The sequence below is a fragment of the Musa acuminata genome, chromosome BXJ3-11 (assembly GCF_036884655.1).
Source record: "Musa acuminata AAA Group cultivar baxijiao chromosome BXJ3-11, Cavendish_Baxijiao_AAA, whole genome shotgun sequence".
NCBI classification, from domain to species: domain Eukaryota; kingdom Viridiplantae; phylum Streptophyta; class Magnoliopsida; order Zingiberales; family Musaceae; genus Musa; species Musa acuminata.
In genome coordinates, this window is record NC_088359.1 from 14,858,709 (window position 1) to 14,884,241 (window position 25,533).

General features: G+C 40.0%; 2 protein-coding genes across 2 annotated transcripts; both read right to left on the bottom strand.

Moving 5' to 3' along the window:
• Positions 1 to 4,509: 4,509 nt before the first annotated feature.
• Positions 4,510 to 5,271, bottom strand: LOC135652978 (sugar transport protein MST4-like). The gene is made up of 2 exons (XM_065174380.1): positions 5,053 to 5,271; positions 4,510 to 4,947 (listed from the first exon to the last, which is right to left on the bottom strand). The coding sequence occupies exons 1-2, from the start codon at positions 5,269 to 5,271 to the stop codon at positions 4,510 to 4,512; spliced, it is 657 nt and encodes a 218-aa protein (XP_065030452.1).
• Positions 4,586 to 6,270, bottom strand: LOC135652545 (sugar transport protein 8-like). Its single transcript, XM_065173542.1, has 3 exons — positions 5,845 to 6,270; positions 5,053 to 5,680; positions 4,586 to 4,947 (listed from the first exon to the last, which is right to left on the bottom strand). The coding sequence occupies exons 1-2, from the start codon at positions 6,253 to 6,255 to the stop codon at positions 5,300 to 5,302; spliced, it is 792 nt and encodes a 263-aa protein (XP_065029614.1). The 5' UTR covers positions 6,256 to 6,270; the 3' UTR covers positions 4,586 to 4,947; positions 5,053 to 5,299.
• Between the last annotated feature and the right edge of the window lie 19,263 nt (positions 6,271 to 25,533).

Sequence of the window (25,533 nt, forward strand, 5' to 3'; positions counted from 1 at the left end):
ATTTGCTCTATGCCATGGTTGCATTATCAAGAACTAGCATCGCAACTTTACTTATTGATATCTTGCCATGTGATGAAATGCTACAATTGATAAACACTTGAAATGTTTGCGTTACAATATCAAAAGCTTACATTGCAATCTTACATGTTGATATCATACCATTTGATAATAGCAAACTTGCATGATGATAAAACTTGATATTATGTTTTTCATGCAATGAGTTAAACTAATATCACAAACACTTGATTGTGGTACTTCTCCTTTTTGTTGATGACAAAGGGGGAGAAGTATGTTGATGACATGACATGTTATGCATAAGTTTATGCATAAGTTCATGATGACGTGTTGCAAGTATTCATGATGAATATTGCAATGACTTGAATTCTGTTTGAATTCAAGGTTCTATCAATATGGCATATTGATAGGGGGAGTTTGTTTAAACTCCGGGAGTTAAGTTTAACTCCGTCATCAAGTGGTTGTCATCATCAAAAAGGGGGAGATTGTTGAATCTCGTATTTTGATGATGAAACTACTTGATATATGTTTATGATTTAATCTGTGTTTTAAGTGACGCAGGATGCTTCGATCAGGATGAGACAATTAAAGCAGGAAAATCAAGTTGTGCTGGAGGAACATGTCAGAAGATTGGACGTCGGGCCGGTGGATCGGTAGACGTATCGACAGAAGGCTTCGGGCCGTGGACTCGGGCATCGGGCCAAGAAGAGCGGGTATTGTGCCAAGGATATCGGAGTTGCGGAGTCAACTGGCCAATTGGGCAATAGGCTGTAGGAGAGGACGATGCGCCGAAAGATCGAACGAAGCGTCGAGGGACCAATGACATGTCGGACAACTTGGTTAATTGCTTAGGATTAATTGTCTCGATCGAAGTTTTGTTTTAAGTGTGCAGGATTAACTACGATAGAAGAAAGACATGCAGCAAGAGTTGCGCCGGAGTCAAGACAATGATCACGTTGGGAGTTCGAGAGTTCGACGGAAGTTCGGACAATCGTCGAAGGTTCTACGGGAACAAATCCGAGAAGTCCATTAGCTTACCAAAGAAGCTCGTCGGAACTCGCCAAGTGGATCGTCACAAGTCTAGGAGTTTGCCGGAAGTCCGCAAGAGCATCACCGAGGGTTCATCGGATGATTGATGGAAGTTTGCCGGAAGCTCGCCGGAAGAAGCGATTGACGCACCGGAGCAAGTTGCAGTAAATGTCTTAGGAAAAATCGTAGTTAGCACAATGATTAAATTGGAAATGGGAGGTGATCCCATTAACTTAATCTTGGGGCAATTGGGCCCCTGAAAAACCCAAATTGGACTGAATGGATCAACCCATTCGGACCCTGATTTCCGGCGGGAGGTGCTACCGCCCAAGCCAAGAGGTAGCACCGCCTGGGCTAAGTCTCCGAGCGAGACTGGGCGGTGCAACCGCCGTAGCCAGGAGGTGGCACTGCCTGGGCTTAGTCTTCGAGCGAGATTGGGCGGTGCAACCTCCCCTGACAGGAGGTGGCACCGCTTGGGCTCGGTCTCCGAGCACTAGCTGAGCGGTGCAACCGCCTCAGTCAGGAGGTTGCACCGCCTGAGCTCGATCTTCGAGCTCTGGCAGGAGGTGCAACCGCCCTTGACAGGAGGTGGCATCGCCTAAAGGCTCAGTCTTCGAGCTCTGCCAAGCGGTGCAACCGCTCTAGTCAGGAGGTGCAACCGCCTGATCTCGGAATTTCGGGAATTGACAGTTTTGAGCTCCAAATTTGAACTGGGTTGGGGCCTATAAATACCCCACCCATTCAGCACTGAAAGGATACAGAATACACTCCGAAATCTTGATCTTGTTCTGTGATTTTTAGAGCTCAAAATTGTTGTAAAGGCCAAAAGTTCTTCTCCCTCTTTTCTTCCAAGTTCTGAGCTTTAAAGAGAGGAGAGAAAATTCTGTAAGGGTTGTCTCCTAAGCCCGTCAAAAGGAGTGAAACTGTAAAAGGGTGGTTGGCCTTCGCCTATTGAAGGAAGGCCTCTAGTTGACGTCGGTGACCTCGTCGGTGGAGGAAGCCAAAAGTGGAGTAGGTCAAGATTGACCGAACCACTCTAAATCTCGGTTTGCATTTACTTTGAGCATATTATCTTTACTGCAAGCCTCCTGTAAAGCTTACTACTTTCTGCGCATATATGATCGGGTTTCAAGCTTTGCACTTTCCGAATCAGCGTTTAGACGTAAATCTATTTTTTTGTACGATCATCATATTTTAGTTTGCGTTTACGTTTTGATTTCTATCATAACTGCAAACTACCTTTATATCCTTGCTTAAACTGTATCTCGCCTAATCAAGTGATTTACGAATCAGCATTTAGACGTAAATCAGTTTCTTCGTACGAATGTCGTATTTCAGTTTGCGCTTATATTCTGGTTTTCATCATAACTACAAACTACCTTCATAGATTGACTTTAACGTCATCTCGCTTGATCTTAAGTTAAAGTAATCTTAGAATCGGCTTTCACACCGAAATTGTTTTTATCGTTCGAACGCAATTTTTATCGTTGAAAGATTTTCGCTGCACTAATTCACCCCCCCCCCCCCCCCCCTCTTAGTGCTCTTGATCCTAACACTTACAACTCTTTACAAGCGGTTCACACTCTTACAAATTTTCAGTAAGAAAGAAGGAGGTGAACACTCTAGCAAATTGAAAACAAGACTTGCTATGACTTTTCTAAGACCTTTCTCTCAATCAATTGCTTCTCCAAAAGTTGTAATCTCAGCTGAGATTTGAGGGGTATTTATAGGCCTCAAGAGGATTCAAATTTGGGCTCCAAAATTTGAATTCTCTTTGGTTTCCGATGCTGGCGGTGTCACCGACTATCAGTGGCGGTGCCACCGCCTGTTAGTGTCTGACACTGACAGTGGACTGGCGGTGCCACCGCCCAACTCTCAGGTGCTGGGCAGTGCCACCGCCTGGCTCTCGGGTGATGGGCGGTGCCACCGCCTAGTCTGGCGGTGCCACCGCCAGACCCTTCGGTTCACAGGTTGGGCTTTAATTTCAGCCCAAACCAAGTCTAATTTTGGGCCTAGTTGGCCCCTAACCTGGATATAGGATTATCTCTTAAACGCCCATCGAGCATCTCCGACGATTCTTCGGTCTCTTAAACGTCCATCGAGCTTGACTCCGGTATTCTTGCTTTGTGTTTTATGGTTATCGTAGTTAATCCTGCATACTTAACTCAATAATATCGATTAGATCAATTAACCCATCAATTGATTTTATCATCAAAATCCGAGATTCAATAATAAGAGGGAACTAAAGGCTCATAGGCTAGAGGTTTTTGGTTGCTACCTCCTATTCTCCTCTCCCCTTCTCCTCCTCAGATAGTAGGTATTTAGTTTTGGGTAATGATTAGAGGAGCGTTGTCGTAGCCCTACTGTGTGGATCGCTACTAGAAAAGAGGATGTGTAACCTCCTTCATTCTCTCTTACAAATCTGTAGGGATTCAGAGATATATGATCTCCCTAGGTAAAACACAATATTTCATATATGCAGTTTTCAGTTTTGTAGGTTTTGCATATCAATCTTCGCACAATGACGAACATCTTTTTAGGAAATATGAGAATTTTATTTTCTATTCTTCCGTTGCGCATGTGATATCACCCGTGTCTTATGACTTTGAATAAATTTTGAGTATTCACATTAGCTTATAGTTTGTTATTCCATCATCTTTCCAAAATAAGAAACTTAAATTAAATTCTTAACCTATTTAAAATAATGCTATAGCTTTGTGTTATATCAATCTTACTGATTCCTCAGTTATATGCAAACTACCACTTTTTTTCTCACATCTTCAATTATTTAAGAACTAATGCTATAGCTTTTCTTGTAAAAATTATGTACCAAACACGGCAATTTGGTAACTCAGAATCTCGAATTGGCTTGTAAGTTTCTCAAAATTGTGGAAAGATGTGATCAAATATTTATAATATTTTGATTTACATAATATTGAAACAAATTTCCCAAGAATTTCTAGCAAATTGTGGGCGCCAATGAGATCAAATCTACTCAAAATAATAGTTTAATTAATATTAATATTATAATGATGTTTTATTTAGTTATAAATATTTTTTTTTTTTTTTTGGTAAGTATAGTTATAAATATTAGCATAACACGAAGATAAAACAAAACAATAGTCTCATATTCTTGGGATATCAATATTCAAAAGGGAAGATTATATATTGATAAAAATATTAAATAATGAACTCGAAAATTGTTTTTGGTTATGTTGTTTTATGATCAAATCTATTCAAAATAATAGTTTTATTAATTTTGATTTTATAATTATATTTTATTTAGTTATATATATTAGCATAACACGAAGACAAAACAAAATGATAACCTCATATTCTTACAATATTACTATTCAAAAGTGAAGATTATATATGGGTAAAAGTATTAAATAATAAACTCAACATAAAAATCATGTTGACGAGGTTAGCCCCGACATCCTCAAGGTAAACATAAATCATCGAGTCTTAGACGGAGTGTTTTTTGTCTTCTTCCTCATCCATGAATCTCTTCCAGAACCAATGTTGCTTCCAAACCTTCTCGGTCATTTCATCGATCGGCACGTTCTTGGTCTCGGACAATAAGAAGATGACGAACAAACCCATCACCACAATCCATGCACCAAAGAAGAAGAAGATCCCGGCACGTAGATGACACATCATAGATAGGAAAGCTTGGGCAATGACAAAGGTGAAAAGCATGTTGGAGCTGACGGCAAAGGCATAGCCGGCGGTCCTCGTCGCCAGGGGGAAAGTTTCACTAGGAATCAACCAGCCAAGTGGACCCCAAGACCAAGCAAAGCTCGAAACGAATAGGCACACGAGCACCACCACCCAAACTGCCACTCCGTGTCCCAGCTCATTGGTTGCTTTCAAATTCACAAGCAAAATGCCTCCAATAGCCACCTGCATGCAAATCACCCCCCACTAGAGTTAGAATCTCATATTTCAAACGATTCCTCGTAATCTATAATTTACATGTTTAATATGCCCATGGCTTGTGTCCCTAACCTGTGTGATCAACATCTGGCCACAAGCTTCAAGAAGCAGGAATCTCCTCCCGACTTTGTCCACTAAGACCACTGATACGACGGTAGACAGAACATTGACGATCCCCGTGATGACCGCAGAGAGAAGTGAAGCATCATTCTTAAATCCGATGGTCTGAAAGAGGACTGGTGCATAGAACATGATGGCGTTGATCCCAGTGAACTGCTGGAAGACTTGCATCACGATGGCAATAACCAATTGCGGTCGGCTACTTCTCTTCATGAGATTCTTGAAAGGTTGCTTCACCTGTCGTGCCATCTCTTAGGCGTGTAGTATTTCCTCGTACTCTGCATCGACATTGTCGGTCCCCCCGGATCTTCTTCAACATGGCCAAGCCTTCCATAAGCATCTCACGCTCGATGAGGCTCGTCGGGGTCTCCGCAATCACCATGGAGCCCAAGCAAAGCATCATCGCCGGCACTCCAGCCAAGCCAAGCGCAAGTCTCCACCCCCAGGGGTGGATATTGGACACCAAGTAGTTTACAATGTTCGCCACAAAGATCCCGATGGTCACGTCAAGTTGGAAGAGGATGTTTAAGGCTCCACGGACGTGAACTGGTGCGATCTCCGACAAGAATAGAGGAACTGCCTACAGGATGAATAATAGTGGCAAACATATGACACGGAAAGTGAGTTTAACAAAAGATACATCTTCCAGGAGAAATTGGAAGTTAATAGGGAAATTGAGACGGAAACTGAAGAGAAGAGAAACTCTAGAATGAAAAATTGTATGAAAAAGAAAGTAGAGCAAACCTGATTGGCAAATCCAACACCAACTCCGAGGAGAATCCTTCCGATGATCAGCATGGCAATGTTCACAGCAGCTGCGTTCAGGATGACACCAACCAAGAAGAATATTGATGCTGCTTGCATAGTGAGCTTCCGGCCATGTTTCGTGCAAATCTTCGAAGCTACGAAGCTGGCTACCAAGGCAGCAAGGTACAATGATGAAGTGAAAAGCTGAAGGTTTTGGTTATCAAACTTGCAATAGTTGTCTTCCTTGGCTTTGTGCTTCCTCTCAAAGACCGCAGGGAAGAACTCCTCCAAGAAGTCATCCATAGATGTCACTCCCCCTGCAGATTGACCGTACAGATACGATTGATTAGCTCCATGATCAGAAATAGATTGGAGCTGAATGAGGAAGGCTTTAGGCAAAAGCAACATATATGAGGCAGTTGATGACAAAGAGAAAGAACCATCACACAACCAAGTGGAAAATCCAAGCAAGATCTGCAAGCAACCATCTCTTATCTTGTATGATAGAGCATCTCTCTCACCGTATTATCAATACCATCAAAAGGGCTAATGTCAACTAAAGAAAATAAACAATCATCTTCCTGTTGTACCTCAATAACAAGTTGTTCCTTTTGTTTTTTTCTTTTATAATAAGTAGGTCTAATTATCTGATTTAACCTATGACGACAACGTAAGACAAACCTGGCCATACTTTCGATGCTAGATAATAAAACAAATAAATCTAGGGAAGGATTTAGGCAAAAGCAACATATGAGGCAGTTGATGACAAAGAGAAACAACCATCACACAACCAAGTGGAAAATCCATGCATGGAATCCCAAGCAAAGTTATTACAAGATCTGCAAGCAACCATCACCTATCTTGTATGATAGACCATCTATCTCTCTGCAATGGAGGTGGAGATTGGATTATTAATACCATCCAATGGGCTTATGTCAAGTAAAGAAAATAAACAATCATCTTCCTATTGTAGTTAAAACCTCAATAACAAGTTGTTCCCTTTCTTTTTGTAAAAAGTACGTCTAATTATCTTATTTAACCTATGATGACAAATCAAGACAAACCTGGCCATACTTCCGATGCTAGATAATATAACAAATAAATCTACTACTGAATTAATACAAAATAGAATTTACCTGATATCCCAATGTCATAACCAAACATGAGACCTCCCGTGGCTGCAATTATTCCACAGATTACAACATATATTGTGATCCTTCCCTCAAATTTCTTTGCACCACCAGGCCCCGCATTTGACATCACCATCGTCGGCATCTTGTCCTTACTCTCTCGGCTGCAATATTGCACTTGGTTTACACAAAAGACCAAGTGCAAGATTGTCCGAAGAGGTGAAGAAAAAAGGAAAACAGAAGATGGGGATGCCAACTTGAAAGGAGACAAGAAAAAGGGTGTATATATAGAGGTCTTCGAGGGATGATAATTAAGCAGAAATTTAATTTTAACCAAAGAAATGCCAATAATAGTGACAATGCTCGCAGAAGGCCAACACAGCTTTGTCAAGAATAGGGCCTTATCTAACATTAAGTTAAAAACTAAAGCTAAATGGAAGGATTAAAACTTTGGAATTTGTTGAAGTGGAGTAGGCCAATAAATTGAAAGGCATGCTGCCTATCCAGATGGTCATCTTACTTGGATTGCACAATCAAAGTGTTATCTTCCTCCTTAAATCAAACTTGGACCAACTATCCCTCTTTAACATAGACTTCTTGCAATGTTAGAGAAGATGGATAACACTTTCTGATGTCAAACCCATAAACCAATATTGTAGATATATGACAGCATAGATCATGATCAATTAGTGTAACTATCTATCGCATTGAAACAGCACCTTGCTCAGAAAGGGTTGCAAAAACAGGATGGGCTAACTCTGAGATCCCATATGATATAAGTCCCAATATTGTAATGTAGCTGCCTTGGATCTGCAAGTATAAATGATACTAGTCATGTAAGCATGGCAAGCAGGTAAAACAAATACTAATAATAAAAAGAAATATAATGATTTATTATATCGAGATGCTCACAACAAGGCAGCATAATGGTAAAAACCAGTCATATAGTAGAAAATCCAAGGGTTTCATGTTCCTATACATTTTTGAATCACTGGATACCAATTCAGATATAGATATCCGAAAAATATTAAATTCAATAACTTTATTTGTCAAAAAAAAGAAAAAGGATAAGGATTATGGATTTTAGCTGGAGGAATATGGGAACATTACATGAATTGCGGACGGCATGAAAAAAAATGTTTAAATAACTAATTCAAATTGATTGATCATATTTATTTTATAGATAAAATTTAAAATATATTAATACAAGAAGCATAAGAAAAAAATGTGTTTACATGTAAAAACTATTAACAACTTCAAATATTCAATTTTTTTTGGTAAGTCATATATTCAAATTCGTTTAGAAATAAAAACACATTTAGAGATTAGCCCATATCTATACCAGTAGTATCAGGATGATATTGGATAAGCAGGCAAGAGTAAGGATATACGATGGGCACATTTCCATCTCTATCCACCGCTTGCTACGTATTTGGATGGACAATATCAAACCACTTACAGCTACAATAATAGCAACGATAAAACTTAGCAAAACTAAATATGTATATGATAAGCAATATGTACAATTTAATTTGTAGAATGTTTTTTTAAGATATTAAACCATACTCTTGCTGTAGCTTGCATATCCCATCAGGCCTGGGTTGTCTTTTGTCAGATCCAAAATTGCTGGTTGACCATCTGTTGAATGGTTCCAAATTGCAGAGGTCGAGCTACCACTGGTTCAAAATACTTATTCATTCAGGGAAGGACTCCATCTCGCTACAATGGAAGGAATGACCAAATTTAAATCAAGATGGATGGATGTTACACCGATTATCAATATTCTTTTCAAGGCAAGTTGATCCTCCATGGAAATTGTTAATCCTTGCCAGAGATGTTGGTTCTTATCGTAACCTGTTACTTGAGTAAACATCTTTATTGTAACCTTTTACTAGGGGTTAAGTTTCAGTGATTCTACAAAACAGCACACCACTTCATGAATCACTAGGTAGGAAACATGAGTAGTTGCACAGAAGATACAAAAGAACACCTCGTAGTGCAAAATTTAAAGCAAGCAGGGTGCAGAGATCAAACCTGAATGACTTGTACGATGGTGCATGTGATGGCAGTCGCCGCCCTTCCGGTGCAATGCCCCACCGGCGACGATTCGATTGAAGAGCTCCCTCACGACGTGGACGTCGCAGTCGTCTTAGTAGGTGTCGTGGAGGCTCACGATGTTGGGGTTGGCAGACAAGTGCCTCATAATCTCAACCTCCCTGCGCACGTCCTTGATGAGCCACAGCCTGGCATAGTTTCTTTTTGGAGATGGACTTGCAGGCGAGGTGCTCCCCCGTGGCCTTGTTGGTGCAGAGGTAGGTGACGCCGAACTAGCCACGGTCGAGCACCTGCCCCAACTCGTACCGACTACCAATGTCGCGGCCGGTGGGGTTCCTGAGGACGACAAGGCTAGGGACCGGCCCACAGTGGTAGTCGATGATAGAAGATAAAATTTTTTCAACTGCATAAGAAAATCTCTGAGTAGTTGAGAAAAATCATCTTTGCTAATATGTATAAATAGCCATCAAGTTCACTATATCAACACACTCTGTAATTATATTTCATATTTTATCATAGTATCAGGGATGGAGGAGCAAGCAAACGATAAAAAACAGAATACTACGATACAATTAAAAGAAATCCTTTCGATCAAGAAAACTGATGTAGTATTTAAAACAAGAGGATTGACATAGAACACTTTCAAGATATTCCCAAGTGTATTATTCTTCTCTTTTGCTTCATGAACTACGACGGTCTTATTTATAGGACCTAGTGGTTACTACCTCACTCCCCATGTCACCCATGATTGAGATAGTTATAGGAACTATCATATAACTTCTAGATCATGGGCCACTTCTTGAAACATGCCTAAAACTATCCAAAAGATGATAACTACCTAGATAACTACCATGAATCAATTCTCAACACTCTCCATCGATTCATAGTTATATACACTGATTTGCGACATGAAATAAACATGCTTTTGAACTGAAAGTGACTTAGTGAGGATATCTGCAACTTGTTCATCTGTTCCATAATACTTTTTTTTTTTTTTTTTTGATAAGTAAAAGTAAATTGATTATGTGTAAAGATTCTACAAATAGCTTTATCTATACAAGTCATAGACAAGCCAATTAACTCATAGAGTGCGAATGCGATAGTTATGACTACACATGCTGTAGACTATAACTACCTGTGGGTACATTATTTGACATCATTCCCAAGATCTTTAGCTAATAGCAAAATTAAATTTGATAAAAATATCTTTTTCTCTTCGGGTGAAGTGCTCGATTTTGAGATCATGCTCCATACAGGATCTTGAGTCTCTAATAATCTCTTTCAAGAGCTGAGCATTGTTTGTGTGTTGACATTCAAAGATTCTATTACATCTCTCCTTCCACATCCACCAAATAGCGCATCTGAAAGTAACCTTTGCCAGTTGTGTAAGTGGCCCTTTTCTTGAGAAACATTGCATAAGGTCGCCTAGTTCTTGGTGCAAGTTTGGTTGCGGCAGTCTATTGAGTTCAAATCGCTGGAGAATCTCCTTCCATATCCATTTTGTATAATTACAAGCAAAATAAAGGTGGTCAACAGTTTCTTCTTGTTGCAAACAAAGGGAGCATCGGTTAACATGATAGATACCTCTTCTTTTCATATTGTCTATTGTAGGTAGTTTATTGAGAAGGGCCTGCCATGTACATAAGGAGTGTCTTTGTGATCCCGATCGATCCCATGTCCAACTGCTTGGGACCCACTTGTTATTTCTTTGTCTAATTTGATTCCATACGGATGTGGCACTAAATTTGCCATTGTCATGAGGCCAAATAAGTATATCTGAAGAGTTGTTCCTGATTGGAATAGCTATGATAGTCGGCCAAAGTGATAACATTTCGGGAGAAATAGGATTAGGGAGACACCAGGTACCGTTAGCAATGAACTCGGAAACCTTCCAATCTTTGGGAGCCCCAAGATTTTTTCGTATTCTGTCGCCATATAATTGAAATATACTATTCCCATTCACCCAAGGATCGTACCACATATTAGTACTAGTTCCAGAAGAGATTGCATAAGAAATGTGTTTGATTAGCCAATTCCTTACCTTTAAAATTCCTTTCCAAGCTGAAGAGTGGTATGTTCTTGTTGAAATTTCCCAGATTGATTCCTTTGAAAGATACCTAGCAGAAACCCATTGTGACCATAAGGAACATTTGTTTTGCAAAAGATCCCACAATTGTTGTACCAGGCATGCTTGATTCCAATCTCTAGTATTTCTCAAGTTTAGCCCCCCTTCATCTTTCGGTTTGCAAATGCTATCCCAATTTACCATATGCATTGCCTTATCATTTGTGCCATTCCAGAAGAAGTTCATTAATAACCGTTCAATATCTTGGAGAAGTCCAGCAGGCAGAAGAAATGCATTACACCAATATATAGAGTAGGAGTGCAATACTGAACGGATGAGTTCGAGTCGTCCTGCTTTTGATAGAAGCCTATTTTTCCAAAAAGAAATTCTATTCTTTATTTTTTGTAGGATAGGCTGACAGTGGGTTTTGTGAATGCATGTGGATATGAGCGGGAGACCCAAATAAGGAACTGGCAGGCTTCCCTCACTAACCCCCAAAGTTTGTGCAATAAAGACCTTATTCTCAACGTAAGGGCTCATATATACTTTACTTTTCGCATGATTTAACTGAAGTCCAGAAACCATACCAAAGTCATTCATAATAGTAGCCAGGTTCTTTACTGAAGTTGGATCATTTTGGAGAAAGATAAGTAAATCATCTGCAAATGTTATATGTGATATATGAATAGAGCCAGCATTGGGTACCTTTATGCTGCCATTTAAGACTGCATGTTCCAACATACAGCTAAGTCCTTCCATCGCAATAGTAAAGAGATACGGAGAGAGTGGATCACCTTGTCGGATGCCATTCGTGCTCCTAAAAAAACCAATAGGTGAGCCATTAAAGAGTATCGAAAACTTTCTAGTTTCCAGGCAAGATTGAATCCAATTAACCCATTGTTGTGGGAAGTTCATATCGAGGAGCATCTTATAGATAAATTTCCTATTAACTGAATCAAAGGCTTTCCGTAAATCAGCTTTAAAACATATTTTTGTCCCTCTTGCTTTTGAATGCAAATCTTTGACCAAGTCATTAGCAAGCAAAATGTTATGATGTATACTTCTCCCTTTGATGAAAGCAGCTTGATTTGGGCTAATGATCTTGTGTATTACCTTTTGCATTCTATTTGCTAATACTTTGGAGATGATCTTGTAAATAAAGTTGCATAATGATATGGGTCGATAGTTCTCTAGTGAATCAGCCCCTGCATTCTTCGGAATTAAAGAAATAAAGGTGCAATTCATCTCTCTAAGAATATGACCTGAAGAGAAAAAATGTTGGCAAGCCTTGATCACATCATTTCCAATAATAGACCAAGCAGTTTGGTAAAATTCAGCTGGAAATCCATCTGGACCTGGGCTTTTGTGCTTTGGTGACTTAAAGACAACACATACAATTTCGTTGTCAGTAATTGGGGCATTGAGGATTGAAATAGCTTCCGAATCAAGTTTTCTAGTCGGCTCCACATGAATGTTATTAGTTTTCCCAGCTTGATTGAGTAAGGAATAAAAAAATTGCTCTGTGTGTGCTTTAACCTCTTCTAAATTGCTCTGTTCCATAATACTTCATCGCTATGGCTCCACTTGCTAAAGATCTCGGATGAAATGATAGCGTATCTCTATATGCTTTGTTCTTCCATGAAATGTTAGATTCTTCGTCATTACACTCATGGCTTTGTTATCCCAAAATATTTTCGTTGCTTCTTTTTATTCTTGATGAATATCTTTAATAAGTCTTCTAAGCTATGATGTTGACAAGCTGCTGATGTTGCAGCTACATATTTTGCTTCTGATGTTGATAACGCAATTGTTGCTTGTTTTTTTGAACTCCAAGATATAGCTCCTGACCCAAGGCTAAAAATATTGCATGAAGTACTCTTTCTATCATCTAAAGCTCTTGCCCAATCACTATCAGTGAAACCAAATAATTTACATTTAAAATTATAAGAATACCAAATACCATAATATGTAGTTCTAGCAATATAATGCAAAATTCTTTTAACAGCTCTGAGATGCTTGGGTTATGCATAAACCTAGATACTACACCAACAGAAAAGGTAATATTTGATCGAATATGAGTTAGATAAATCAAACCTTCAACTAAACTTCTATAGTATCTTACATTTGTCAAATATGTACCATCTTCAAGTTTCAATTTCTCATTTATATTCATGGGTGTTGCTGTAGCTTTGTAATTAATCATATTAGATTTTTTGAGTAGATCCATTGCATACTTTCTTTATGAAATAAAAATTTCATCTTATCCTTGCTTCACTTCCAACCCAAGAAAATAATGCAGTGGACCTACATCTGACATTTCAAACTTATCTATCATATACTTTTTAAATTTATAATTCAACATTTGCTTTTATAACATTTGCTATAAAAGAGTTAGATGAACCCATATATATAATATCATCAACATAGAGGTAAACCATTAGAATATTATGTTCACCTTCATTCTTTAGATAAAGAGTAGGCTCATTATTGCTCCTCTTAAATCCATTTTGAAGAAAATAATAATTAATTTTACTATACCATGCCTTTGGAGCTTGTTTAAGCCCATAAAGAGCTTTTCTTAGCTTATACACCATTTATCCATGTCCTTTAACCAAAAAACCATCGGGTTGAGCAATAAAAATCTCTTCGTGTAAATCTCCATTTAAAAACGTAGATTTCACATCAAATTGATAAATAGGCCAACTCAAATGAGCAGCTAAAGCCAAGAAAGTTTTCACGGTTTCGAATCTTGTAACTGAAGAAAAAGTATCATCAAAATCAATAACTTATTGCTGTGAATATCCTTTTGTTACAAGCCGAGCTTTATGCTTTTGGATACTTTCATCTGCATTAAACTTTGTTTTGAACACCCATTTTAATCCAATAGCTTTCTTTTCTTTCTTCTTCTCAAGTAGATCCATTATCTCCCAAGTTTTATTCTTCTCAATTGACTTGATTTCCTCCTTCATTGCTTTTCGCCATTCCTCTTTTTCAACTACTTCCTTCAAAAATATAGGATCTGAAATAAACAAAGCAAATGTTGAGTTATAAATTTCTGTTAGTGATCTGAAATTTCTTGGAGGGGTTTCATTTGAGGAATCAAAATTTGAATTGCTATTGGGTGAGGTTGATGATGAATTTGTTGAAGTAGGATCTGTCATTCGATTCTACGGAGTGTCTAGAACTATTGTAATCTGAATTTGTGTTCCACCTTTATTGGTCTCCCAATTCCAATTTGCCCTTTCATCAAACACAATATTTCTGTTAATAATAACTTTGCCACTAATAGGATTATATAATCGATATGCTTTCGATTGTAAGGAATAACTAATTAAGATACATTTTTTAGATTTTTCATCAAGCTTGTGATGATTTTATGAATTCACCAAAGCATACGCAATACAACAAAAAATTCTTAGATAGCTTACACTTGGTTTCATACCATACCTTAAAGATAAAATCTGGTTTAATTAGAGTAAATGTTTGCATAACGCAAAACAAGATATTTCCACTTGATGTTTCAAATATTAAAAAGCATACTTTTATCGTAACTCAAAAGAATGAGTCTAATCTATGACATTTAAGATATAGATACCTTAACATTAGTAGTTTAAGGTTGTTAAACAAAAAAAAAAGTTTTCAAATTGCCTAAAATTAATACACTTGATGTATGTGAAGGATGTATTTATGACAAACAAAGTAAAAAACCATTTCCTATTGAAAAAGTATGGAAAGCATCTAATTATCTTGAATTAATTCATATTGACTTATGTGGACCTATGAATACAAAATCATTTGATATAAGTCAATATTTTCTATTGTTTACTGATGATTATAGCTGCATGAGTTGGGTATATTTTCTGAAACTGAAATCTGAAATATTTGATAATTTTTAAAAATTCAAGGCACTTGTAGAAAGGCAAAGTGGTAGATATATAAAGACACTTCGGACAGATAGAGGTGATGAATTATTATCTAATTAGTTTAGTTATTTTTGTAAAGAAAATGGTATTCACAGAGAATTGACAACACCATATACACCGGAGCAACATGGTGTAGCTGAACGTAAGAATCAGACTATTGTTGAAATGGTAAGAAGTTTGCTTAAAGGAAAACATATTCCAAATCAGTTTTGGGCAGAAGCAATTGCAACAACAGTTTATTTGTTAAATATTTCACCAACAAAGGCTATTATGAATCAAACTCCTTTTGAGGCTTTAGTAACGAGGTGGAGACCCTACCTGATTGACCGGTGATTTCAAATTAAAACAAACCATAGAAGCCTCAAGTACTTTTTGGAATAGAAGATATCATCCCTTGAGGAACAAGAATAGGTAACCAAACTTCTAGGATTTGATTATGTAAGTATTTACAAAAAAGAGAAAGAAAACGTTATTGCAGATACATTCTCATGGCTACCTAAGCAAGCTAAATTTTTAACCATCTCTCTTCCTACCACCGACTTCCTTAAAGACATTAGGGAGGAATGGAAGAAGGATCAAGAGATCAGTAATATCATTAAAAAATTGGAGGAGGATCTAAGCGCAATAGCCCACTACACTTGGGATTCGAGGGATCTAAGCTACAAAGGTCACATTGTGCTTATACCCGACTCCCCTTGCATCAAACTCATCCTGCACGAAATGCACTCCACACCTTCAGTAGGGTACTCCAGATTTTTGAGAACCTACAAAAGAGTGAAGCAAAATTTTTATTATAGAGGGCTGAAAAAATTATTTTTAAATATGTGGCACAATGTGATGTATGTCAACAGCGAAAGGGTGAAATAATGGCGAGTCCAGGGAAGCTAAAACCACTACCCATATCAGACTTGGTATGGACTAACATCTCCATGGACTTCATCGAAGGGCTGCCACCTTCCAAAGGTAAAAGCACAATTCTCGTGGTGGTTGATTGTAATATCCCTCGCTTTTGAAAATTATTAATAAAGATTTATTTATAAATCGGAGGACCTATATGTAAATATGGAAATTTCAAGGACTAAACTGTTAAGTTGTAAAAACAAGAAAATAAAGAAAACCGAAAATTCGGTTTTATCCCACCGCCTCCCACGCTCTCTCTGTTTCTTCGAGAAACAGAGAGAAGCGGTGGGGCGTGGGGAGAAGAAGAAGAGAAGTAGAGGGAGAAGAGAAGAAGAGGGAAAAGAAGAGAGGAAGAAGAGGGAGAAGAGAAGAAAAGAAGAAGTAGAAGAGAGGGAAGATGGAGAGGAGAAAGAGAGGCAGCTGCAGCAGCTAGGGCTGCAGCACCTCTGTTTCCCGCAGGTGGAAACAGAGGAGAGGATGTGTGGGGCGTTGAGGATGAAAAGGGAAGAAGAAGAAGAAGAAGAAGAAGAGAGGAGGATAGCTGCGGCAAGGCTGCAGCGAGGAGGTGTGTCGCCTTGGGGAGGAAAAGGGAAGAGGAGAAGAAGAGAAGGAGAAGAAGAGGGAAAAGAGAGGGAAGACGGAGTGGAGCGAGAGGTGGCAGCAGCTAGGGCTGCAGCACCTCTGTTTCCTGCAGGTGGAAACAGAGGAGACGTGTGGGGTGTCGAGTAGGAGAAGAGCAGAAGAAGAAGAAGAGGAAGAGAAGGAGAAGGGGAAGCAGGAGAAGAGGTTGTGATACCTCTGTTCCCTGCAGAGGAAACAGAGGAGAGGGTGTGTGTGACGCCGGGAAGAAGAAGGGGAGGAAGGAGAAGAAGAAGAAGAAGAAGAAGATAGCTGCGGCAAGGCTGCAGCGAGGAGGTGTGTGGCGTTGGGGAGGAAAAGGGAAGAGGAGAAGGAGAGGAAGAGGGAAAAGAGAGGGAAGAGGGAGAGGAGCGAGAGGTGGCAGCAGATAGGGCTGCAGCACCTCTGTTTCCTGCAGGTGGAAACAGAGAAGAGGTGTAGGGCGTTCGAAGAGGAGAAGAAGGAGAAGAGGAAGAGAAGAAGAAGAGGAAGCAGGAGAAGAGGTTGTGATACCTCTGTTTCCTGCAGAGGAAACAGAGGAGAGGGTGTGTGTGACGCCGGGGAGGAGGAGGGAAGAAGAAGAGGAGAAGAAGAAAAGAAAGGAAGAAGGGAAGGAGAGGAAGAAGAGAAGGGAAAGAAGGGGCTGCGGCTGCGGCGATGGCAGCTGCAGTTGGAAGAGAAGAAGGAGAGGAAGATGAGCAGGGGAGGAAGAAGAGGTTGTGGTCATGGCTGCGGCCGCGACTGCAGCAGTTGCAGCTGGGAAAAAAGAGAAGGAAAGGAAGGAGAAGAGAAAGGGAAGGAGAGGAAGAAGAGAGGAAGAGGAGAAGGGGTGGCAGCAGCAGCTGGAAGAGAAGGAGAGGAAGTAGAGCAGGAGAGGAAGAAGAGGCTGCGGTTGTGGTGGCTGCAGCCATGGTTGCGACTGCGACTGCGACAGTTGCAGCTGGGAAAGAAAAGAAAGGAAAGGGGGAAAAAGGGGCTGCGGACGGGGATTGCGGCCGCAGCGGCAGCGACTGTGTATGCAGCAGTTATGTCTGCGAGAGAAGGGAGGAAGGAAGGTAGTGCGGTGGAAGGGGCTGCGATTGTGGCAGCGGCAGCGGCGGCGGCTGTGGCAGCTGCGTTTAGGAAAGAAAAAGAAGGAATGAGAGTAAGAGAGAGCAGGTGACTGTGCCTCGATGTTCGACATGTGGTGTAGTTGCAAAGAAAGGAAGAAAATGAGAGCACAAAACGAAACAGAGAGAGGACACGGAGGAAAAGTAGAAGGATTTGGGCTGGCACCTTCTTTGGATCTTCGGATCGAAATCTTTGAAAGGCAAGTTTCCTGCTTGTTTCGATCCTTTCTATTGCAAATGTTTCGATCCTTTCTATTGCAAGTTCCCTGATCGTTTCTCCTATAATTGCTCTGATATGTCTTATTGCAAGTATCCTGATCTTTCCTCACTGTCATTTTTATCTCTACATTTGTTTTGAATATGAGGAACTTTGAATTGTTCTAGCCTTGCATTTGTTATATCTCCTGTTTAGACGTAACGATTCGAATCTGTGCAACTTTTGAGATTCTGACCTTTTGATACCGAGCTGCCTATTAGTCTTTGTTGGAAACTCTGATTTGTTCAAAAGTGATTTCATTGGAAACTAAACTTGTAGACCTTTCTTTGATATATGGATTGAAAGATTTGGAATCCAAACACCTGGCCAGTTATCTGTTGAATCTGACATTATGAATTCTGCCAACAGAGATTTTGTTCTACGACTCTTGCTTACCAAATCATTTGTAACTCTCTCTGTTGGACAGCTCAATTCATATGAAGCCTGTCTTATCTGAAAGTATAATCCAATGATTATTTCTGAGTAAATTGGAGCACGATTGATAGTTTGAATCATTTGTTCAATGTGCCTTCTGTATTCTGCCAGAAATCGAGCTTTGGTCGATTTCTCATATTCTGGTTTCATTCCTTTGGAAATTGATATCCTTTAGCTTTCTTATTCAATTGAGCTTTATATTACTGCTTTGAATTCTTGTATGTTCTTGTCCTTAAAATTATTGCATTCTTGAAAACTGTTGTGTAACGTTTATGCTATATCGTATTGACTCATATAGGCACATGTATATCCTATTGTTCCGTATTTGCTTTCGATATGTGCCTATTCCAGTTTCATTCCTTTGGACATTGAATTCATCAAATTTCTTATTGAATTGAGTTATATGTGATTGCTTGGATTCCATATGTGCCCTTGCTTTCAATTCCTTTCAAATCTGAATATACTTGTGAAAGATTATTGCTTACTTCGGATTGACTCGTAAAGGCACATGTACGCTTTGTTGTTCCGCGTGTGCTTCCGATATATGCTACTTATTGTTGAAACTGCCCTTTTGTACTCTGGTGTGTGGGATTGTCTGGACCTTTGCCAGAAATGGTAAAGGGTATGCGCTGATTTGCCCGCTTTGTGGGGTCCCGCTTTGTGGGATATTCTGGTATGCGCTTATTTGCCCGCTTTGTGGGGTCCCGCTTTGTGGGATATTGCTTAGAGCCTGCGATGCTCTGCCGGCCCCCTTTGACTTCACCTAGACGTGGGTGGATGGAGCTCCCAGACGTGGGAGACTTTTGTCAGGTGGTCATTCAGAAATGGATGAATCACATTCTGACTGAGATCCCACTACACCTTCTGTATGTTTGATATGATATCCAGAGCTTTGGTTATGTGTTTCTGTACATGCTTTGGATAAGATTGATATGTTTGCAACGTCAAAGACGACGTTTGAGCTTCTGTACGATATTTGTTTTTGTTATGCTCTGAAATGCTTCATTCACTGATAATATGCTTCGAAATGTTCCATATGTCGTTGATATGCTCCGGAACATTTCATCTGCCATTGATATGCTCCAATTACTCTGTGCTCCATTTGCTATGAACTGATATGTTCTGAAATGTCCTATCTGCCATTGATAAGCTCCGATATGTTTCCTTTGTTACTGATATGCTCCAATTACTCTGTGCTCCATTTGTTATGAACTGATATGTTCTGAAATGTCCTATCTGCCATTGATATGTTCCAATTACTCTATGCTCCATTCGTTACGGATCAAATATGTTTTGAATGACATGATACGTATGATTTGGTATCTATTGAGATGGTATCCTTGAGAATTCTTGTATTCTGCCTTGCATTATGATACCTTACTCGTTTGAAATCGTTCCTTTTGTTCTGAATATGCTTTGTCACTTGCTGAGCCGTTTTTGGCTCACTCCGTTGTTATATAAATCTTTCAGGTCAGCTTGTCACTCTTCGAGATGTTGATTTGGGCTGAGGCCGTGGATAGCTATTCAGAATTATGGGCAAGTCTGGGTGGTTATTATGATATTGTTGTATAAGTATGTTTTGTATGTAATGAAATGTTGTCGATGAATCGAAATGGATATACTGTGTAAAAGTGTTAGAAGATCTCTCTTATTTGGAATTTCGGAATGTTAAGTCTAATTTATGACGATATGAACTTGTGGTGAATAGTTGGAGTTCTGATTGTATAATTTATTTAGCTTGTGGATTTATAAATGTTGTTCATGTTTGTCAAGTTGGCTTGGGTTGCCATAAATGTGAATTATCGAGTGATGTGATATATGATTTTAAAATGCACAGGTTTTATGGATGTGAATTTGATTGAATGTTTTTCAGTGTCCTCAAACGTTAGTTTGGATCCTGGATTGGTCTATGATGAAAATGTTTTAAAAATCATGGATATATTTGAGGGGCGTGACATTGATCGACTTACAGAATATGCTCATTTTTGTGCTGTGCAAAATCCCTATACTACTGCTAGTATTGCTCATATTTTCATAGAAAATATTGTTAAATTGCATGGGATGCCAAGGTCAATTATAAGTGATCGTGATAGGATCTTCACTAGTAAATTTTGGACCGAGTTATTTCAGTTTCATGGCACCAAACTCAAGATTAGCACAGCATATTATCCACAAACTAATGGCTAAACAAAGGTGGTGAACATGTGTTTAGAGACATACTTTCGGTGTTTCTCTAGTGACCGGCCAAAGGAGTGGGCGAAATGGCTTCCCTAGGCCGAATGCCGAATGCTGGTATATCATTCATCTACAAAATGTTCCGCATATAAAGCATTGTATGGTCGGTCGGCCCTTATGATTCCAAAGTATGTAATTGGCTCGGCCAAGATAGATCAGGTCGACCAAGATTTAATTGATAGGGGCAAACTACTACATTTGCTAAAGGATAATCTCTCTACCGCTCAAGCTAGAATGAAGCAGCAAGCTACAGAATTTTCAGTAGGAGATTAGGTTTATCTTTGCCTATAGCCATACAAGCAAATCTCCATCAATACATGAGCCTCCATGAAGCTATCCCTATATTTTTATGACCCATATCAGATCACAGAGCGTATTAGAGCCATGACATATAGACTTAAATGTTAAATCTCATATTTTGATGATGAAACCAATTGATAATTGTGTTTATGTTTTAATCTGCATTTTGAGTGATGCAAGATGCTTCAATCAGGATGAGACAATTAAAGCAGGAAAAATCATGTTGTGCCGGAGGAACATGTCAGAAGATTGGACGTCGGGCCAGTGGATCGGTCGACGTATCGACAGAAGGCTTCGGGCCATGGACTATGGCATTGGGCCAAGAAGAGCGGGTATTGTGCCAAGGATATCGGAGTTGTAGAGTCAACTGACCGATTGGGCAATAGGCCGCAAGAGAGGATGATGCGCCGAATAATCGGACGAAGCGTCGAGGGACCAATGACATGCCGGACAACTTGGTTAATTGCTTAGGATTAATTGTCTTGATCAAAGTTTTATTTTACATGTGTAGGATTAACTACGATGGAAGTAAGACATGCAGCAGGAGTTGCAACGGAGTCGAGACTATGATTACGTTGGGAGTTCGAGAGTTCGACGGAAGTCCGGACGGTCGTCGGAGGTCCTACGGGAACAAATCCGAGAAGTCTAGGAGCTTGCCAAAGAAGCTCATCAGAACTCGCCAAGTGGATCGTCGCAAGTCCAGGAGTTTGTCGGAAGTCTGCCGGAGCATCGCCGAAGGTTCGTCGAATGTTTGCCGGAAGTTCGTCGGAAGCTTGCCGGAAGAAGCGATTGACGCACCGGAGCAAGTTGCAGTAAATGTCTTAAGAAATATTGTAGTAAGCATGTAGATTAAGTTAGGAATGGGAGGTGATCCCATTAACTTAATCTGGGGACAATTGGGCCCTTGATAGACCCAAATTGGGTCGAATGGATTAACCCATTCGGACCAGAATTCCTGCCAAGCGGTGGCACCGCCAGGGTCGACGGTGGCACCACCCAGGAGATGGTCTCCCAAGAAAGCTGGGCGGTGCAACCACTCAGGTCAGGCGGTGGCACGGCTTGGGCTTAGTCTTCGAGCGAGACTAGGCGGTGCAACCACCCCAGTCAAGCGGTGGCACCGCTTGGGCTTAGTCTCCGAGTGAGACTATACGATGCAACTGCCCCTATCAGGTGGTGGCACCACCCAGAGGCTCAGTCTCCAAGCTGCCAGGTGGTCGTACTGCCTAGTCTGACTGTAGTACCGCCAGGACCCCAAAAATCCAGGAGGTGACATTTTTTAGCTCCAAATTCAAACCAGTTTGGGGCCTATATATACCCCACCCTTTCATGCATGAAAGAGACCGAAAGCTTGATCTTACTTTCTGATTTTTAGAGCTCACAAGTGTTGTAAAGGCTAGAAGTTCTCCACCCTCTTTTCTTCCAAGTTTTGAGCTTTCAAGAGAGGAGAGAAATTCTGTAAGGGTTGTCTCCTAAGCCTGTCAAAAGGAGTGAAACTGTAAAAGGGTGGTTGGCCTTCGCCTATTGAAGGAAGGCTTTTAGTGGACGTCGGTGACCTCATTGGAGGAGGAAGTCGAAAGTGGATGTAGGTCACGTTTGACCGAACCACTCTTAAATCTGGTTTGCATTTCCTTTGTGCTATTTATCTTAACTACAAACTGCCTTCCTTACTTTACTTCAAATATATTTTCATAAGCTTTCAAAATTATTATCTGCACGAAACGATTTTTATGTCGGAATCGGATTTCAACGTACAAACGCAGTTTCAATCGTCGAAAGTTTTCCGCGGCACTAATTCACCCCCCCCTCTTAGTGCTCTTAATCCTAACAATTGGTATCAGAGCCCGGTATTTCTCATTTCGGATTTACACCCGAGAGAAAAGGCTCTTCGTGGCTTTCAAGAGGGCTTATTAGTGTTAGGATCAAGAGCACTAAGAGGGTGAATTAGTGCAACGGAAATTTTTCAGCGATTAAAACCGAAAGCTGCGTTCGTTTGACAAAAAACGATTTCAATGTAAAAGCCGATTCTAAGATTACTTAAGATTAAGCGAGATGACGTTAAAGTAAATCTACAAAGGCAGTTTCAGTTTATGATGAAAATCAGAATGCAAGCGCAAACTGAAATGCGACGTTCGTACGATAAAACCAGTTTACGTCTAAATGACAATTTTGAAGATACTGAACTTTGAGATATGTTTTATACATACGCAGAAGGCAGTTTGCAGTTATGATTGAAATCAAGACGTAAACGTAAACTGAAATGTAATGATCGTACGAAAAAGCCGATTTACGTCTAAACGCAGATTCGAAAACTTCTGAACTTATAAATTCGTTCGTAAAAGCGCAGAAGGCAGTAGCTATTTAGGAGGTTTGCAGTAAAGTTAAAATGCTCAAAGTAAATTGAAACCGAGATTTAGAGTGGTTCGGTCAATCTTGACCTACTCCACTTTTGGCTTCCTCCACCGACGAGGTCACCGACGTCAACTAGAGGCCTTCCTTCAATAGGCGAAGGCCAACCACCCTTTTACAGTTTCACTCCTTTTGATGGGCTTAGGAGACAACCCTTACAGAAATTTTCTCTCATCTCTTTACAACTCAAAACTTTGAAGAACAGAGGGAGGAGAACTTTTGGCCTTTACAACAATTTTGAGCTATAAGAATCACAGAAAGATATCAAGATTTCGAGTGTAAGTTGCTACCTTTCAGTGCTGAATGGGTGGGGTATTTATAGGCCCCAACCCAGTTCAAATTTGGAGCTCAAAACTGTCAATTCTCGGAATTCCGAGATTAGGCGGTTGCACCTCTTGACTGGGGCGGTTGCACCGCCTGGCAGAGCTCGAAGACTGAGCCTCTGGGCGGTGCTACCTCCTGTCAGGGGCGGTTGCACCTCTCTTCCAAAGCTCGAAGACCAAGCTCAAGCGGTTGCACCTCCTGACTAGGGCGGTTGCACCGCCTGCCAGAGCTCGAAGACCGAGCTCAGGCGGTGCTACCTCCTGTCATGAGAGGTTGCACCGCCCAGTCTCGCTTGGAGACTGAGCCTAGGCGGTTGCACCTTTTGGCTGGGGTGGTTGCACCGCCCAGTGTCCTTGGGAGACTTAGCCCAGGCGGTGCTACATCCTGGCTTGGGCGGTTGCACCTCCCACAGCAATCAGGGTCCGAATGGGTAGATCCATTCGGCCCAATTTGAGTTTTTTCAGGGGCCCAATTGCCCCAAGATTAAGCTAATGGGATCACCTCCCATTACCAACTTAATCATTGTGCTAACTACGATAAATCCTAAGACAATTTCTGCAGCTTGCTCCGGTGCGTCAATCGCTTCTTCCGGCGAGTTTCCGACGAACTTCCGTCGAACATCCGATGAACCCTCGGTGATTCTCCTGCGGACTTTCGGCAAACTCCTGGACTTGTGACGATCCACTTGGCGAGTTCCGACGAGCTTCTTTGGCAAGCTTATGGACTTCTCGGATTTGTTCCCGCAGAACCTCCGACGATTGTCCGAACTTCCATCGAGCTCTCGAACTCCCAACGTGATCATTGTCATGACTCCGGCGTAACTCCTGCTGCATGTCTTACTTTCATCGTAGTTAATCCTGCACACTTATCTCAACATATAGGTTAGACAACAAATGACAATTGACTTCATCATCAAAATCCGAGATTCAACAATCTCCCCCTTTTTGATGATGACAATCAATTGATAATGGAGTTAACCTTAACTCCCCCTGTCTACATGCCATACTTGAGATCAGTCATTCTTGAATTCAAGACCTAAGAATTCAAGTGACATTTCTGAAGATGATGTCAAGGCTTGACATTCATTCTTACATAATAATTTTGAATGATGGTAATTGAAGCAATTCATCATATTGTAAGATATCAACATGTAAAGCTGTGAAGTAAGATTTTGATATCATTACATGATGTACACATTTCAAATATTTTAGCAAGTATTGCATTTCTATATATGGCATCTGTTCATATATCTCTTTATGATGCAGGCATGGCATAATCATAGCATCAATGTTTATAGCATCAAATCAATTCATATATTTCTCCTCATTTGTCATCAACAAAAAGCATGATAGATGTGATACCAGGAGAACAATATAAGCAAGTTATCAAGCATATAAAGGAAGGTATGATACGTATAATGCTTTGAATTATTCTTCTCCTTGTATATTATAATTCTTTGTGCATGAAGGAGGAAAGTCATTTTATCAAATCCATTTCGAAAAAAAATATTTTTCATAAGAGTGTATTTGATTTTTGTCATTCCAACTGTTAAGCGAGTCCGAAAATGAGATGAATTCTTTCATGCATTCGAACAAGATTATGCTACAGTTTTTCAAAAATCAAAACATTTCAACACATGGCAATCAAGTGATTTGATCATTCAATAAAGTCCGAAAAGTAATTTTAACTAGTTTAAGTATTCGGACACATCAACATTCATAATTCTCTTCTTATAAAATCAAATTATTCTTCACTTAGAAGTTTTGTAAAAATATCAGCTAGTTGATGTTTAGTATCAATGACAATGACTTATCAACTGCATTGGTATATCACTTTTTCAAACTATATTTATCATGGAAATCAAAGCACAAGGTTTTCAAAACTTTTAGTTTCAATATAAAATCTGATATAACCATTTAGTTTATATTTA

Excerpts from the sequence above, each read along its gene's own strand:
- LOC135652978 (XM_065174380.1), bottom strand. The coding sequence starts at position 5,271 with ATGCAAGTCTTCCAGCAGTTCACTGGGATCAACGCCATCATGTTCTAT. Across the intron at positions 4,948-5,052 it reads GCCAGATGTTGATCACACAG|GTGGCTATTGGAGGCATTTT; the intron begins GTTAGGGACACA and ends ATTTGCATGCAG.
- LOC135652545 (XM_065173542.1), bottom strand. The coding sequence starts at position 6,255 with ATGTTGCTTTTGCCTAAAGCCTTCCTCATTCAGCTCCAATCTATTTCT. Across the intron at positions 5,681-5,844 it reads GTGTTGGATTTGCCAATCAG|GCAGTTCCTCTATTCTTGTC; the intron begins GTTTGCTCTACT and ends TTCATCCTGTAG.